Source organism: Onychomys torridus, chromosome 18 (genome assembly GCF_903995425.1).
Source record: "Onychomys torridus chromosome 18, mOncTor1.1, whole genome shotgun sequence".
Lineage (NCBI taxonomy): Eukaryota > Metazoa > Chordata > Mammalia > Rodentia > Cricetidae > Onychomys > Onychomys torridus.
In genome coordinates, this window is record NC_050460.1 from 35418391 (window position 1) to 35435554 (window position 17164).

General features: G+C 40.8%; 1 protein-coding gene across 1 annotated transcript; it reads left to right on the forward strand.

The window, feature by feature from the left end:
* Positions 1 to 1020: 1020 nt before the first annotated feature.
* Positions 1021 to 16384, forward strand: Il1rl1 (interleukin 1 receptor like 1). Its single transcript, XM_036168485.1, has 10 exons — positions 1021 to 1162; positions 1675 to 1885; positions 2887 to 3061; positions 3172 to 3334; positions 4792 to 4860; positions 6256 to 6397; positions 6998 to 7143; positions 10484 to 10630; positions 12109 to 12276; positions 15831 to 16384. Exons 1-10 carry the CDS (start codon positions 1102 to 1104, stop codon positions 16232 to 16234), a joined length of 1686 nt encoding a protein of 561 aa, XP_036024378.1. The 5' UTR covers positions 1021 to 1101; the 3' UTR covers positions 16235 to 16384.
* Positions 16385 to 17164: the final 780 nt, after the last annotated feature.

Sequence of the window (17164 nt, forward strand, 5' to 3'; positions counted from 1 at the left end):
GAGTGATACAGCAGCATTTTTGGACAAGTCATGGATTTTGGCTATAATTCAAATTTCATGGTGGGTGGGGTAGAAAATTACAAGATGTCGGTGTATTTAAAATGAAAGAGGGAGCGTGTCCACATGGGTAGTCTACAGAAACGAGACAACAGAGCTCCAAGGGCTGGGAGGTAGTCTCAGTGACCTGAACTTACTCTCTCCAACCCTTCATTTGGGGTAAGGATTGATGACTAGCTGAAGTCTGTCAAAGAAAAAGTATCTACCATTAAAAAAATGTGCTCTCTTGAAATTACTGAAGATTCTCATATTTATTCCTACCTGTATCCCTCCCCTGATGTCTGAAGAGAAAAGCTACATTAATTGATTCTTTTGTCCAAAAGCAAAAGCAAGGGGTTTAACTGCTGTTTTTAGACTTCTAACAAGCCTCTGTGGATCCAGAGCAAGCTGGGGCAGTGACAAGTTTTTCGAAGTTTTTGAGGACAGTCTTGGATGGCTTTTTGGCTGAAGTTTTTGTTCAATGTTTTCCTTTCTTTGTGCTTTGGTGATAATTATCAGTGTGTACTGAAGAGTAAAATGACAGACATGTGCACATTGCCTCTAGCCTGCTACATGCTTGTGGTTTTGCATAACACTGTGTTCTCTAGCATCTACTCAGTCTTATGATTCTGATTTTTTTCAAATGTAAAAATTTGTTTCTTTCCTCTTAATTTAGCTTCTTTCTTGGAATGCTCAAGAGACTGGTAAGATACAATTGTGAAATAATCTAGTCATCGTGAGAGCTCTTCTCTTGTTCCAAGTTCAGTAGGAATGAACGCAACACCGTATACCTGAAACCTACTAGTATGCATAAGTGACCTTAGCAAATATCTGTTAATTGATTCTCCTTTATGCTCTTAAGTAAGTATAAAACAGGGCAAGATAAATGTTTTACTTGTGGCTGTATATGATTTCTTTTCAGTAGCTACGCTGACTTCTCTTCCGGACCCTAAGTCAGACAGCACTCACCAAACACATCGTGAAGACAGCATTACCATTCTGTGTCACTGATCCGTCCAAGGGACCTCTGCACTCAGTTACCAGGACGCGATTGAGACACGGAGAATGGGGCTTTGGGCTTTGGCGATTCTGACAGTTCCCATATATTTCACAGTAACAAAGAGCAGTAAGTACTGATTCTCAGAGAAGTTGTATGTTTTTGAACTTAAGTAATTCTGGGAGCATTTGCTGCATTTCAGTTGCTTGCTTTAGGTCATTTGGGGCTGAATTGTGTGCTCCAAAGTGATTTCCTCTTCATTCAGTCTTTATCGTAAATCTCTCAGAAGGAATTCTCTATGGTGAGTGGATCGTAATATTTGAGTTGCATAAATCAAGATTTAACATAGTACCTGCCTGTGGGAGTCATTATGGGCATTTATTGACTGACAATGTGTATGGTACATATAGGTGCTTTCTTCTGGGAACAAAGGGGGACATAAGCTGAAATTGATTCCTTAGTTTATTGTACCATGTAGCACAATTAGTAAAGGCTTTTAATTGGTGACTTATTATTTCTCGAAGCATCACAACAGATGATCTATTTAATAATCTAATGGTGAATGGAAACATTAAGTTGTGTAAAGGAACTGTGGTCTTTTCACATGGTCATTCACAATCATGTTCATATTTTATCTATAGGTAAACCATTCTGGGGTCTGGAAAATGAGGCTTTAATTGTGAGATGCCCCGAAAGCAGTGGCTCCCTTTATCCTGTGGAATGGTATTACTTAACTACAAATGAAAGTATTCCTACTCAAAAACGAAATCGGATCTTTGTCTCAAGAGATCGTCTGAAGTTCCTACCAGCCAGAGTGGAGGACTCTGGGATTTATGCTTGCATTATCAGAAGGTATTGTGCAGGAAACCATTATCAGCCTTGTGCCTGCTCCCTTTTCATTAATGATTGACAGCCCAGCTGTCCTTGCTTTCTCTCTGCCCTGCCCCTCAGTGGAATGGTTAAATTTATAAAGTGATTTGAACAAGAAAGTACACCTGAGAAGACCAGCAGCCTGATGGGAGATGAGCTATTGAATATACTACAGCCAGGGCATGTATATGTGTATATATCCTAATGAGAAAAATGCCTGGATTTTCTAGTGACCCAAGAACAATGAGAAATCACTAACTGTTGTCTGGGAGTAAGAACAAACTAGCATAACAAATGGAAGCCCAGACATTTGGCATCACGAAGATCTGTGTTGGGCGAAAATGTGTAGATGCCAGAACCTAAGACAAAGAGTTAGAATGCAGAGACCCATGATCTAGGTAAATAGGTAAATCCTTTAGTCTGAACTATAAGTGCCCCATGCTTAGATTTCACACCATCTTTGGTACTCACATAGTATCAGAATAGCCTAGGTATAGTTTGATGCCTAGGTTTGGAAACTACAGTTTCCAACCCATGCCCTGCTCCCAGTTCGGTGTGTGATGCTACCATGTGACTTCTCTGTCTATCAGGGTTTCATCTCTAAAATTCATACAGTTGTATCAGTATGATCCCCCAAACATTGCTATGGGAATAATAACATGATAAAAGCCATGAAGCATGCTTAACTCTGCATGTGGCTCAAGAAAAACCAACATATATTTGAGTTAGGATCCTAGTGTTTCAGTTAGGTGTCATGCATGAGGACCTGATGAAGCTGTTTCCAGAGCTTTGCTTCATCTCAAGGGTAACAAAAGAAGTCTTTGAAGGCTTGAGATTTTAATGATTATTTTTCAGTCAGAGAAGAACTGTATACAACATTTTTTTTTTTTTTGCCCGAGCAAGATTGTGCAAGGGATAGGGTTGGATAAAGCTGTCTCATGGTAGTAAATATCCCTTTCTAAATGCTTGCCTTCTTTCAATAGTCCCAAGTTGAATACGACTGGATACATGAATGTCACCATACATAGACAGGCACCAGGCTGCAATATTCCTGATTATTTGATGTACTCAACAGTAGCTGGATCAGAAAAAAATTCCAAGATAACTTGTCCAACGATTAGACTCTATAACTGGACAGCACCTGTCCAGTGGTTTAAGGTAAAAGTTTGAAATTTGGGGAGAAAATATAGAATTTGCACAATCGGTGCAGTTGAAAGTAAAAAGGCCAGGGGAAGAGGAATGGACTGTTTTTCTTGTTGTTGCTTCAGAACTGCAGAGCTCTGCAAGGCCCAAAGTACAGGGCACATAGATCCTACTTGTTCATTAACAATGTGAGGCAAGATGATGAAGGAGACTACACATGTAAATTCACCCACACTGAGAATGGAACCACTTACATGGTGACTGCAACCAGATCATTCACAGTGGAAGGTAAGCTCCTGGCTTCAACCAGGTTCAAGATTCAAACAAAAACAAGAAGGAAGAACTGAGTACTTCCTTCCTGTTGCCTTTCCTATCCACTATCCATATTCCACTCCTTTATGTTTCCCATCCACATACTCTACTATGACAAGAGGTTGCTGCTGCACAAAGGATTAGAGAACTCCAGGGAAAGATATAATATTATTAAACCAAAGCCATGGATAGCTACTTTTTCTTTGGAGATTGATTTTCAAGGGTAACCCACTCTAAATTTACTTTTTTTTTTTTTTTTTTTTTGGACTGATTTCCAGAATATGGATGTAACTAAATCCTGTATGCTCCAGTTTCATACATTTTCTCAGAAGTTACTCATCTCCTAGACTCTACCTCATCTCTAGATTGCTGGTAATAACCAGTGTAATGCTGCATAAACAGGTGTACTGCCTGGTAGGGACTAATGACAAGGGAAAGGTTTGTACAACATTTAGCAAAGAAGTGACTAATGTCTGTGCATAGCTGGTTGAGTTCATGGATGTAGAAGCCACAGAAACAGGCCTGAGTGTAACTGGCACTGTGACCTTTATACACGGTGCTGAGTGGATTTCATTCATGGTTTATGGTGCTTTTGATATCATCAGCATCTTCCAAGCAGGTTATTTGTTTAGAAAAGAACTGTTCCCAAATATATTGTCAATGTTATAGAAGCCACTCGAGGGAAATATTTCCTAATCACATCCAATGGAGTTTCCAGAATTGAGGTCCTTTAGGCACAGACTCTTTTATAGAGGAGATGGGGGTCTCACCATCCAAGTGGTAATGGACAAAAAAAAGGACTAAACAACACTAAAGAAAACATTTTGTCTAGAGCCTTTTCAGTACACCATTGCTGGAACATAAGCATCATCAGACCACAGTTGTGTTTGTCTCTCATTGTTTAATGTCAACTCCTGCAATGTTTCTTAATTTCAGCACCAGAAACAAATGAGCACCTAGGGATGAAGGATTCATCCATGCTCCAAGAGACCTCCTGTTTCCCTCTGTCTCACCCTCAGTGGTCATAGGAAGGAGACCTCTTGAGGATGAACACAGTGGTGGAGGGTGGTGAGCAGCAGACCTGTGGGTTCGTGAATGTGTCGCTTCCACGAGCCTATTGACACCCTCTTCTCTGTACTTTTATGCCTATTCTACAAAATAATGGTTTACACATAATTGTTAAGTCACACAGTTAGTGGGTTAGACCAGCATTTGTCTTCATGATATAGAAGATATCAAAAAGTATCATAGTAATCAGAAAAAAGTATTGCTTAAATTATTTGTTTCATCTGTGTGTGCACATTGCCAAAGGTTATTTTCAAAACAGTTGACATACTGAAATGAAATAGAAATATGAAAAAGACTAGCTTTATATTGATGATCAATCAATGTATTAATAATACTTATATTATATTTTTGTTTTTAATTTTAAGAAAAAGGCTTTTCTGTGTTTCCAGTAATTACTGCTCCTCCACACAACAAAACAATAGAAGTGGAAATGGGTAAGAAATTTTAAGCAACTCCCTGTTAACATGGAAAATATTTTCTTATGATTTGGGGTCTGGTTTCCTATGGAAGAAGGGTCATGTAATTAACAGAAGGGAACCTGGGGAAACACCTGTCCCCATCACAGCAAAATGCAATACTGCATTTCTACTGAGTCTTGGAGTTCATGGCTCGCATTTCAGCTGTCTAGTTATGGTCACTTCTACCCAACAGGCAGATGTCCTCACTTACTTTTGAGTAACTTAGGTTTAGAGATGCTCAAAGGTACCCCAAGGTCATAGATGAATTACAGCAAAAGAATAAGAATACAGATGTCTGAGTCTTTATGTCTCTTCTCTTGTTGGTTTCCATTCGAAGCTGGATACAATGACAGCAACTTGGTGCCTGAAACACCATGATGAGTCATGCCTCTCTCATCACACATCTGTAATCTATAACTATAAATGCCATACTCCTGGCCTCAGTATATCACTCTCTGATGAGTGATATGTTCTGCATTCTTCCTTACCATGCCCACACTGTTATTCCTCATTTTTGGAGAGTAAGATCATATAAAACTTCCTGTTTGTAATCCTTCCTGCCACCCTCTTCCTTGCCAAAGAACAACATTTGACTCTGTATCCTCAGCTCAAGTCTTGGCTACTACCATTTCTATCTATAGTGTGGTAGCCTCTAGTCTTTTCTCCATAGCTTTGCTGTTCCAGAGACTTTTGGATCCTCATGTTGATTATATGCCTCATTTTAGGCAAGCTCCTGATGGGAATATGTAGTTTAAGAAGAGAGGGCTGAATGTGTGACTGTTGCCAAAATCAGCTCTGATGTTTTCACTTCTGAAAGAACATCTTGAGTTGAAGGGCTTGGGATGGAATACTGGAGAGTAGTACTCTTTGTGAATGTTTACATCCAGGATAATAGTTGGGCGGGGTAGAGCAGTTTTATCTCCAACGGCAGCTCATGGAGAGACAAGGGGAATTCTGTGGGAAGAGAAAGACATGGAAGGGCCCAGTGAAGGGGGGTGGGGGGGTGGGGGGGGGGTGGGATGGGGTGGGGAGTGGGGGGTGGGGTGGGGGTGGGGTGTGGGGGGTGGAGGATGGGGGGTGGGGGTGGGGGTAGGGGGTGGGGTGGGGGGGGGGGTGGGGGGGGGGGGGGAGACGACTCACATTTCAACTCTCAGCAACTCCTTCATGAGGATGTTAGGCTGTAAAGGCAGAACAACCTTAGTGTTCCCTGAGGTGAGAGGGTGGTGGGACTATGAGAAAAATGGAGACACTAGCCAGGGGCAGGGGTGGGTAGAGAGCAAAGGAGGCACAGGAAGGAGATAAGGAAGGGAGGTGGGCAGAACTGCAGAAGGTTTACTACATTGAGTGAAACTGATGCCGCTTCACATCTAGGAAAAACAGTGAACATCACCTGCTCAGCTTGCTTTGGTAAAGGCTCTCAGTTCTTGACTGATGTCCTGTGGCAGATTAATAAAAGGAATGTTGGAAATTTTGGCGAAGAAAGAATTCAAGAGGAGAAAGAACAAAATCAAAGGTATTTAATCTATCTATCTATCTATCTATCTATCTATCTATCTATCTATCCATCCATCCACCCATACTCCCATCCATCCATCCATCCATCCATCCATCCATCCATCCATCCATCCATCCATCTATCTATCTATCTATCTATCTATCTATCTATCTATCTATCTATCTATCCATCCATCCACCCATACTCCCATCCATCCATCCATCCATCCATCCATCCATCCATCCATCCATCCATCTATCTATCTATCTATCTATCTATCTATCTATCTATCCATCCACCCATACTCCCATCCATCCATCCATCCATCCATCCATCCATCCATCCATCCATCTATCTATCTATCTATCTATCTATCTATCTATCTATCCATCTATTGAGACAAGATTTTCCTATGTCATTCTGGCTAGCCTGGAGCTTACTGTGTAGACCAGGCTAGCCTTCAAACTCACAGAAATCCTTTTGCTTCTTGAATGATGGGAGTAGAGGCTCCTATCACTATGCCCAGCTATTTCTATACTGGAATTGAAAATCCCCCACTCCATCCTCACAGCTGGCACTTGCCAGGAAAACATTGTCAGTAACACACTGCCTTCTCAGTTCCAGCAATGACATGGATTGTTTAACCTCAGTGTTAAGGATAACTGATGTGACAGACAAGGACTTGTTCCTGAACTATGACTGCCTGGCCCTGAGTCACCATGGCATCATAAGGCACACTGTAAGACTGAGAAGAAAGCAGCCAGGTAAGGAATGTTGCCCACACTTAGCTGGACTAAATTGCCTGAATCAACTGTAAATAGCAGCCATTTTCTCAGAGGACTGTGTGCTGCGGTTTGGTCCTGGGGAATCCATCACAATCATGGGACTAGTTGGCTCATCTCATGAGATGGGCTTCTCCTTTTGAGGATGCTCTTTAAATCTGGTCTTTCCAAGATGTTTCTGTCTCCCAGGAGGACTCTGGGCCACTGTATCTTCCCTCCTCCTTTTTCTCCCCATAGTCCTCTTTCCTCTTTCTTTGCATGTTCTCCCTCCCCCTTTCCTCCCCTTCTCTCTAGGCTCCTTTTCACCTGTGAGTGGCTTCCTCAGTCATCCATTGCACAGTCGACGACAAGGGACACTGGTGCTTATATTAAGTTCAAAGGAATAAACTTGTTGTGTGTCTCTTTGTGTAATTATGTCACAGAAAATAAGTTACAAACTTTTCATCCAGAGCACTTATCAATTTCTTTGCTTGGACTTTCAGCTTACACCTACAGTCATCCTAATGGGTAGATGACCAGTTTGATACCTTAAGAGTGGAGAGAAAACATTTTTACCCTTATCACTCTCTTTCATGATACTCACCACTCCCTTAATGGTAGTACAACTAATGTAAAAAAAATATCAAGAGGGAGGGGGAGGAAGAGAGATATTGACTCTAAGCTCATAGCAATATGTGGAGCATCTGTTTGGATGAATGCATTGATTAAAAAGATAAGGTGGAGGTGCCAATCTGACATAGTCACATTGTGTCTCTGCCTGATGGGGTACTTGGTTTTCCTATGGAGACTAATCTGGCCTTGGACTATAGAATTCTATCTGCCTTTGCCTCCCAAGTGCTGGGACTAAAGATATGTGTGTGTCACTGTACCCAATCAAGATTGTTCTTGTTTTGGTTTTGATTTTAGCCTTTGACTTGTAAATTTTTATATTAACAAAAGAGTTGTGATTCGTAGATGACCAGAGTTGTGATGACCAGACTCATAGGTGGCTCTTAGTGCTGTTGTGTTCAGCAAGACATCATGCATCTGCCTCGATAATGGTGCTACTCAGGATGACCGTGAACCACAGCACTGTGTTGCAGGGTGGTTGTGAGAACAATGAATTCCACAGGGAAAGGGAAGCCACATCCTTACCCTCACCCAGAAAGACCTTATGTCCTTAGTGCTGTCCTCTGCTAACAGTAATCTTTTGTCTAGATTTCTGAATCTTTTCTAGTTACATTTGTATTGGAATTATATTTGTGCTTTCTGGAGTTTTATATTTGTTTTGTTTGTGTATGATTTTGTACTCTCTGGTTTATTTTTAATTCACCTGTTAGCATTCAAATGAATGTTTATACTGTTTCGACAACTCGTCACATTAAATAAAAATTGTCTCTATTGTTGTTGAATTATCATAATGACTTCTTTGGTTTCTGAAATTCTGCTATTTCTTACATTTATATAGCAAAAGCTTAAAAAGCCTCTTTCTGCAAACTCCTAAACACTGTTCAGTGCAAATTTAGGGTCTGTGATAACAATAGTACATGCACACATTCAGTGTTTTCTGTGTTCAGGCTGGATCTAATTACTTTCCCTTGAAGTTATCACTTATCTTCTTGTTACCACACCTTTATTCTCTGTTCATTTCACTCACTAAGCGAGGAAGCGAGGACAGAGTGAGCCTAAGGGATTGCCAAGTATCCCAGACCCAAGACTCAACACAGATGACATTTTCCTGTTTATAAACACTGACAAGAAGCATTTGTGTCTAGTCATTGATGAGAAAGTTACTGTACCCTACAAATTCAGAAGCACTTAGATAGATGTTGAGCATCAACTTTCAGGGGCATCTTGAATCAAAGTCTTGCCTCTCGTTGAATGTGTTCAGGTATCCACATAGATACTTTACCAACAATAGTCCCCATAAGAAGTAGACTTTCCACCCTTTCTTAGCACCTATCCAGCTGGACTTTTGGACAATTCTTCCAAATGAGCTCCTTGGGAAGTTCTTACTTAAGTCTAAGGAAATAAATACAGCAACTTCTGGACTGTTTTAAGCTCTCTCCTGATTTTTGGATCACTAGACTTTGGTGTCTTGAGTTTCTTGTCCTGGATACACACAGATGGTGAACTAGCAGGGGTGGTAGAGGAATTTGTAGCTATTAGTAAAGAAGTTCATGTCAGATCTTGGAGCCTCTGCATGGGGACTTACAAATAAGATTAAAAAAAAAAAAAGAAGAAGAACCACTTACCAGGTCAAACTTGAGATTCTCTTCCTAATCAGGTGTAAGTAGCACCACTTCTAATAAGTCTATGAGGATCATAAAGTTAAAACTGCCAAGAGTACCATGAATGGTAACTTGTATATGTGTCTTAAAAGTTCCTGAAGTTGGAAGCCATGTTGCTTGTGTGTTTTGTGAAACAAGAAATGTGAGACCAAGCTCAGAGATAGCCGAAGGAAGGTGTCAACAGGGGAAGGCGCCAGCATGATAGAACCCAGAAATCTGACTTCTCCATTACACATACTTAGTGATCTGCAGCCCTCTTTTCTATATCCCCCACCCTCTAGATGCAATAACCCCCTCACCTACTGATGCATGCTCCTTAGCACTGTGAACAAATACTGACCTTACCAATTCCCTTCTCATCATTTCATGAGTTCAGATATTCATCTTCCCCTCAAGTATTCACTCTATTGTATTCATTCAGTGTGTCGTCTCTTCCCATAAAAATAAGCCTGCCACTACTATCAGATTAATCTTGGTAAAAAGAACTTCTATCTTCAACCCTCCACTCCTTCATATGATGACAAATTTCTTAGCAAGAGTTTCTGATCAAACGCAGGCCTGACCACATCTTCCACTAATTCCCCAGACTGAATTGCTATGGTTCTCAGAACACACACTCCCACCTCTGCATGTGGCCTCAGCATCTTCTCTAGACTAGAGGGGTTTGCCTTTCCTGGATCTTTTTGAATCCTCTCCATCCTTTAGTGATCTCATTCCACAGGGAGCCTTCTTTACTTACTCTAGCACAGAGCAAGCTCACTTCAAAATGTCTCTGTCAGCTAATATCCCTTTTTAATCTCCTGTCTTACTTGGGTCCACCTGTGTCTATGTGTCTCCTTTACATTGTGCTACCAAGCCTCAAGATTTTCACAGAGTATAGGCTAAAAAAATTGATTTGTTGATTTTGAAAGTATTCATGAAAACTCCATGTTGGTTTATCGGGTGAGAATGTCTTATGGTTTCAAGGGATATTAATATTCATGTATCCATCCATTCTATCTTATTTTACTAATACTAATGATAGTTTTTCTCATCTCCCCATCTCTTGATAGCTGATCATCAAAGCACCTACTACATAGTTGTGGGATGTAGTGTATTGCTCATGCTTGTCAATGTCTTGGTGATAGTCTTAAAAGTGTTCTGGATTGAGATTGCTCTGTTCTGGAGGGACATAGCAACACCTTACAAAACTCAAAATGGTGAGTATCAAATTCAAGATTCTCTTCACAAAAGAAAGTCCCACAGTGACTATTATTGGTCTATTGATGTTATGCTGCTTTACCCGATTTCCCTTTTCTTTGTAACCTCCTCAGCAAGATCTTGGCGTCCACACAGGTCATTTTTCATGCTTCTCCTGTCACTCCTTGTACTCTCAATATTCAGCTCAAATATTCTTAACATTCATTTCATCCTAAATATTCTCCTTGGTGGAATTACTATTCTTTGTGAGTCCCTGATAACAGACTGCCCGAGGCCCAGACAGGTTTCAATGTTTGGGGAAATATGTATTGAGAAAACTATGAAAGGACAACAATAAATCATCCCTGCTTTTCAGGGTTGAGCGTGTTAAGGATGAGCACAGAGCACATGCTAATTTTCCCATGAATTCCATGCATACACAGTTGCACAAACTTTATACATACAAAAAGAGTTCTGGTGAAACGGGAACATTTGCCTTCATTTGAATGTAAATACTTTAGGTATTTGTGATGAAGCAATCAATTAGCTGCTGGTTGTTTGATTTGTGGGAAGTTCAGACCCCTTTTGAAATTTCACTTCCTTGTCACTATTAGCTTGAGCATATGAACTTCTTCTGATGAAGTTTTGTGGTTTCCATATATTCTTGATTTTGATTTCTGGGGTTTCAGTTACCCAAGATCAACTGAATTTTTAAAAGATTAGGTGAGGAAACACTGAAAGAAACAAATATGAGTTTTAGGTTGAGCATATTCTGAGATGAGTGATAAAATTACACAGTGCCCTGCTCTGTCTTACCTGGGACATGAACCATCTGTTTGCTTGAGTAACAGTTGTTTCCCTTTGAGATAAGGGCCATAAAGTGCTAGACCAGTGACGCTGCCAATTGTGTTGTAGTCCTTTGTTCCATCTTGGTTACTAGTTATGGCTGTTAAACTCTCACCGTGACAAGTTTATAAATTAGTCTTATGTGTGTGTAGGAGACAATGCAGAAAAGAGGGCTCAGTACTATCCATGGCTTCAGGTATCCACTGGAGGCCTTTGAACATGTGTCATGTGCTTAAGTGGGAAATGCTGTGTGGGGAAAATGTAACAGGCAACAGGCACAGGAGGCGCCATCCATGATGATAAATATTAATAGCTTATAAACCATCTTGAAGTATTGTGAACAGACTCTCTGTTTTCTATCATTCAAACTAAGATGTTAAAAACCATTTATCCATCCATCCATCCATCCATCCATCCATCCATCCATCCATCCAACTAACCAACCAGACAAACAAACCTTTGGCCCAGTTCTATTATTTCCTGCTCACATTTTATAACTATGGATTGTTGGTATTTCTTGATTTTAAGAGTATTTGGGAGAATGAAACATATTCAATAACAGCCATACAACTTGATGAGAACTGTCTCTCAACAGCCAGATGTGAGTTTTTAGAACCAGTAACGAAGTGACACTTCTTGGTTTCATTCTCAGATGGCAAGCTCTATGATGCTTACGTCATTTACCCGCGGGTCTTCAGGGGCGGCTCAGCAGGGACAAGCTCCATGGAGTACTTTGTTCATCACACTCTGCCTGATGTTCTTGAAAATAAATGTGGCTACAAGTTATGCATTTATGGGAGAGACCTGCTGCCTGGACAAGGTAAAGCTGCCACCACAGGTCAGGGATTGAAATTCACTGAAAAAAAAATCTGGAAAGGAGACCAAGAGAGGGTAATGTTACGTAGTGAGGAAGGATGGGGGTGGGGAAAAGGACACATGGAATGGGAAAGAGGAGAAGAACCTGGAACAGCTATAAGGGATGTGAGGACACAAAGGGGTGGGAGAGACGAGGAAAGGAGAGAGAACCACAAAAACACACTTTGTTAAAAAATGTCGTTATGGCACCTGACATATTACACAACAGTTTAAAAATTTTAAGTATAAAAAAACTTTATATGACGTATGTAGTGAGAATTATATGTTTGCATTAGCATTTTAATTTATCAGGTGAACTATATGCACCATTTCCTATGCTATGTTTTTAAACTTAGCATTCTGTTTTAAAGATCATTTCATAGTAACAAGCAGAGGTAATTCTCATTTTCATAATGTATGAGTTGTAATAGGGAATTTAGCTTCGACTATTTACTTTGTAATAAACAAATACATGAACAAAAAGAATTCTTGCAAAGAGACTTGGCCTCCCTAGTGACTGGTGAAGGACTTTCATTGACTGATGAATTATTTTGAGACAAGGACTTTCCTGGTTTTCCTGGCTAGCCTGGAACTCACAAGCTGGCTTCAAACACATGCCAATTATGACTTAGCATGAACTACCATGCTTGGCTAAGACTAGAGATATTTTTTAATTACATTTATTTTGAGTGTGCCACATATGTGCATGACAGCCAGAGGTCAACTTGCAAAGGGCCAGTTCTCCCCTTCTACCATGTGGGTCTTGGGGATCAAACTCGGGTCCTGAGACTTGGTTTCAAGGACCTTTACCTACTGAGCTACCTTGCTGGCACAAGACCAGAGCTTTTAGACTGTTCTTTGGAGATGCTCATCATTTACACTTCTCATCCCACCCCTGTCCTGACAATGAGATGTTCATAGCAGTGTGGATGGGACATGGTGGGATCAGTTAGGGCCTTCACCTGTGTGCTAGCTGCCATTGACCCAGCTTTGCATTCCACTAGAATAACTCTGACACTTTTCAAATTGAAACATTACATCATCCCCCCTTTCCACCTACCTTCTAATACTTCCCCCTTGCTCTTTCTTGAAATCGTGGCCTTTTTGTTTTTTGTTATTGCTACACACACACACACACACACACACACACACACACACACACACACTAACTTGTTCCCTTTCATGTTACCTGTATGTAAATGATTGCAGAATGGACCACTTGGTATAGTATAATCAATTAGAGGGCTCATCCCAATGAGCTCTTCTACCCTCAAGATTCCTTAGTTGCCTGTACATTTTTCTTTTTGTTTGTTTATTTTTGTTTTTGTGTCTATGGCTGGGGCCCCATGAGATTCTTCCCTCCTGTGCTAGCATATCTACTCACGTTGTACATTTTCAGGTTTTGTTCAGGCAGCCATATTGTTGAGGTATCATGGGGAAGCTGTCCTGTCATTTCTAGAAGACACACCTCACAGCAGCTGACCTGGTCTTCAGGCTCTTACAATCTTTCCACCCCCTCTTCCCTTATATCCCCTGAGCCTTAGGGGAAGGAGTCTTGATGTAGACTTCCAACTGTGGCTTGGCACCCCACACTTGCTTGTGCTCTTCTTTTTGACCAGCTGTAGTTTCCTATAATGGTCTCCATCCATGTTTCTGTGTCCCATGGGCTAGCTGGAGGGTCTCTGGCAGGAAGTGTCTGGAGTCTCGAGAGTTATAAAGTGGGGAGAAGGTCACAATCTTTCACAGTTGGTCACAGCCATCTCTGAAACTTTCTACTCTCTCCAGGAGACCTAACAGAAAATCAAGGAAAAGATTTTGACTCTGATATCTATCGCCTATAGGGAAGACATTTGAAAGAGCTGAGAAAGTCCTGCTGGTTTTCTCAAGCTGATGAAACAGTTTGCAAATTTGTCTTCTCAGGGCAGTAGAACAATGGCTTCTGTTTCTTAGTGTTCTTAGCCAATCTCACCTACTTTTCATTGTTTTATCACAACACCAGCCATTTCAACAGATTGTTTTTCCCTTCCCTCTATATGTTTAGGCCAAGAGTTTTCTAAATTTCCCCTGACAACTTTTCTTTGATTCCTCAGAGGTCAACCATAGTTTGGAGTGAGAATAGGGACAGAAAATCGTAAGCATATTGCCTAGTGAAGTTCACATTTACTAACTTTTTAAATTAATGTGTCTACTAAAGGAGAGGAGCTTAAGTACAATAGATTAACAGCATGTGCACAGAGCAATCTGATTTTTTTCTCAAATATCTGATCAATGCTGACACTGTTATAAAAGACCTGAAGGTATGAGGGTGCACTCTTGATCTTCTTAGGGGGCCCTCCCTGCTTTGCCAGCTCTGCCTCAGACTGTTGCATGGATAGAAGAGTGGACAATGGTCACTAGTGTCCTTTCTATGTCTCAAATCTGTTCAAGGATCCGTAGGAACTCCACCCGTCTATGAGGATATGCCTAGCTGCCAGATCTTCATCTCTTCTTTCCTCTTTATCCAGCTAATTTCTATTAACACTTCCTTATCAACCAAGTTTGGATGCTCTCTGGGGATCCAACTTGTATTGTTGGATGGCAGCACTGTCCTTTGAATGGTTTCCTCTTCCCTTCCTTCAATGCATGAACCCTGATCTTTCCTCAACCCAGGGACAGCAAAGCCCACAGAACACCACTCTATCCTTAGAGAAAGTTGGTAGCTGTCTAGTGCAATATGCTTAGGTTCTTGCTAGACATGTTCCAGAAAATTCCAACCAACACAAGGATCCATCCGTCACCATTTCACATAATTTCCTCATTCCAGCTGATTAGAAGTAACCGCAGCTCTCTAAGAAGATCTTGAGTTGTTCACGGCTTCACTACTTTCATGTACTTTTACCCTCTGCAGTGAGTGCTAGGTGGGACACTTTTTTTTTAAAAGTCTTCTCAGAGCTAACTGCATCCATCACCTTGGCTTTGGCACAGGCACAGAGGTTGACTTTGAAAGGAGCTATGGCTTTTCTTAGGATTATTTTTTAAAGGCATGAATTGAATCAGCTCTCCAGACAGAGATACATTGTGGGGTAAAGTGACCCAGGACTTCTTTTGTAGCATTGGTCAGCTGAGAGATCAATGCTTACTGAGTTTTCACCCTACGGTGTATGAATTAAAATGTTGACCATCTTGAAAGCACACCAATAGCCAGCTTAAGATGATAATAGACTAAGAATCAAATTCTAATGAATGAATTCTACCCCCGCCCCCATGAAATGGTAGATTAAGAGACCTTCACTTTTCTAGGTAGCTTGGAGGACTCTTCATTAGCATTGGTTTATCTGACTAAACAGAAGGCCCTTAGACAGATATTCTTGTAGTAAAAATCAGTAATGCCATTTCTAATTTCTGAATATGACTCCATCAGCTTAGGATCTCCTAACAGATTACAACAAAAAGAACTTTTAAATATCCAGAAGTTCATGATTCAGACATTAAATGTATAAGCGGAATGATAGAAGGTCTCTATCCATCTCCTGACTGTAGATGCAGCCACTGTAGTGGAAAGCAGTATCCAGAGCAGCAGAAGACAGATGTTTGTCCTGGCCCCTCGCATGATGCACAGCAAAGAGTTTGCTTATGAACAGGAGGTTGCCCTACACAGTGCCCTCATCCAGAACAACTCCAAGGTGATTCTTATTGAAATGGAGCCTCTGGGTAAAGCCAGCCGACTGCAGGCTGGGGACCTTCAAGATTCTCTCCAGCACCTTGTGAAAATGCAGGGGACCATCAAGTGGAGGGAAGACCATGTGGCCAACAAGCAGTCTCTAAGCTCCAAATTTTGGAAGCATGTGAGGTACCAAATGCCAGTGCCAAACAGACTCCCCAAGTTGGCATCTAGTGCAGCTCCTCAGAGTGACAAGACATGCTTGGACCTGAAACACTTCTGAGTTGTGGACCTGACCAGCCAGAGTTGGGTGTGTTCCAGTAGCAGGCAGTGAAGTGGAGCTGTGGAGACTTGGGATGTCAAGGGTCGCAGCTTCAGGTCCCAGCTAACAAACTATGCTAGTTCAATTTCCTATTTGTGGATGGGACCATCCCTCCCTTCTCTGTGCTTTCCTTTGTCCATGTCATCTGTTTGTGGCACAACATCATCCCCTGTGCCTTTTCCTTTCTTTCATTTCCCTTTTTATTCCTTCTTTTTAATCCCCATCAGTAATCTACTTTCTGAGCATCAAGCTGATGTTCTTACATAAAATTCTGATTCATTTCAAAGAGCATTCTCATGCCCAGATGGGGAACACCAGTAGTAAATCACATACCCAACACACCAGAATTTCTTTATCTTTTTTTGGTAGTTACACAGTTTTGTTGTGTCAATATCACCAAATTTGTTAGAATACCTTGTCCAAATCACCATTACAATCATGTTTTTTTCAGTTCTAAATGTCTTTCGTGTGTTTTTATTCTTTTTAGAAATATTTTCTCACTATAAAAGTAATAAAGGTATATTTGAAAACAGAAGGTATGAAAGAAAATATAATAAAAAGCAATTATAACTCTGTCATCTTAAGATAATTTTGGCAAGTAAGTCTGTATTTTAAAATATGATTAAAATGCATATATATATATGCTTTGTATAGCTGGGATTGTACAATACTGACTTTGCATTTTTCCTATTTCTCACCATAATGAAAATCTGTGGCACATCACTAAGCTTCTTTAACATCACAGATATTCAGAATGTCTCATTGTAGCTTGTGCTGCAGACTCCAGCTAAAGCAGCCACTATGAGAAATAAGTCTGCCATGCCACATGATCACATCTTCTACCTAACAACTCAAATATGTTTGTCACCATGAAACAACTTACTTTTTGTG

Bases quoted from the DNA above. Each gene is read 5' to 3' on its own strand.
- Il1rl1 (XM_036168485.1), top strand. From the start codon at position 1,102: ATGGGGCTTTGGGCTTTGGCGATTCTGACAGTTCCCATATATTTCACA. The intron at 1,163-1,674 runs GTAAGTACTGAT...TTTTATCTATAG, and splicing joins TTTCACAGTAACAAAGAGCA to GTAAACCATTCTGGGGTCTG. The intron at 4,861-6,255 runs GTAAGAAATTTT...CTTCACATCTAG, and splicing joins AACAATAGAAGTGGAAATGG to GAAAAACAGTGAACATCACC.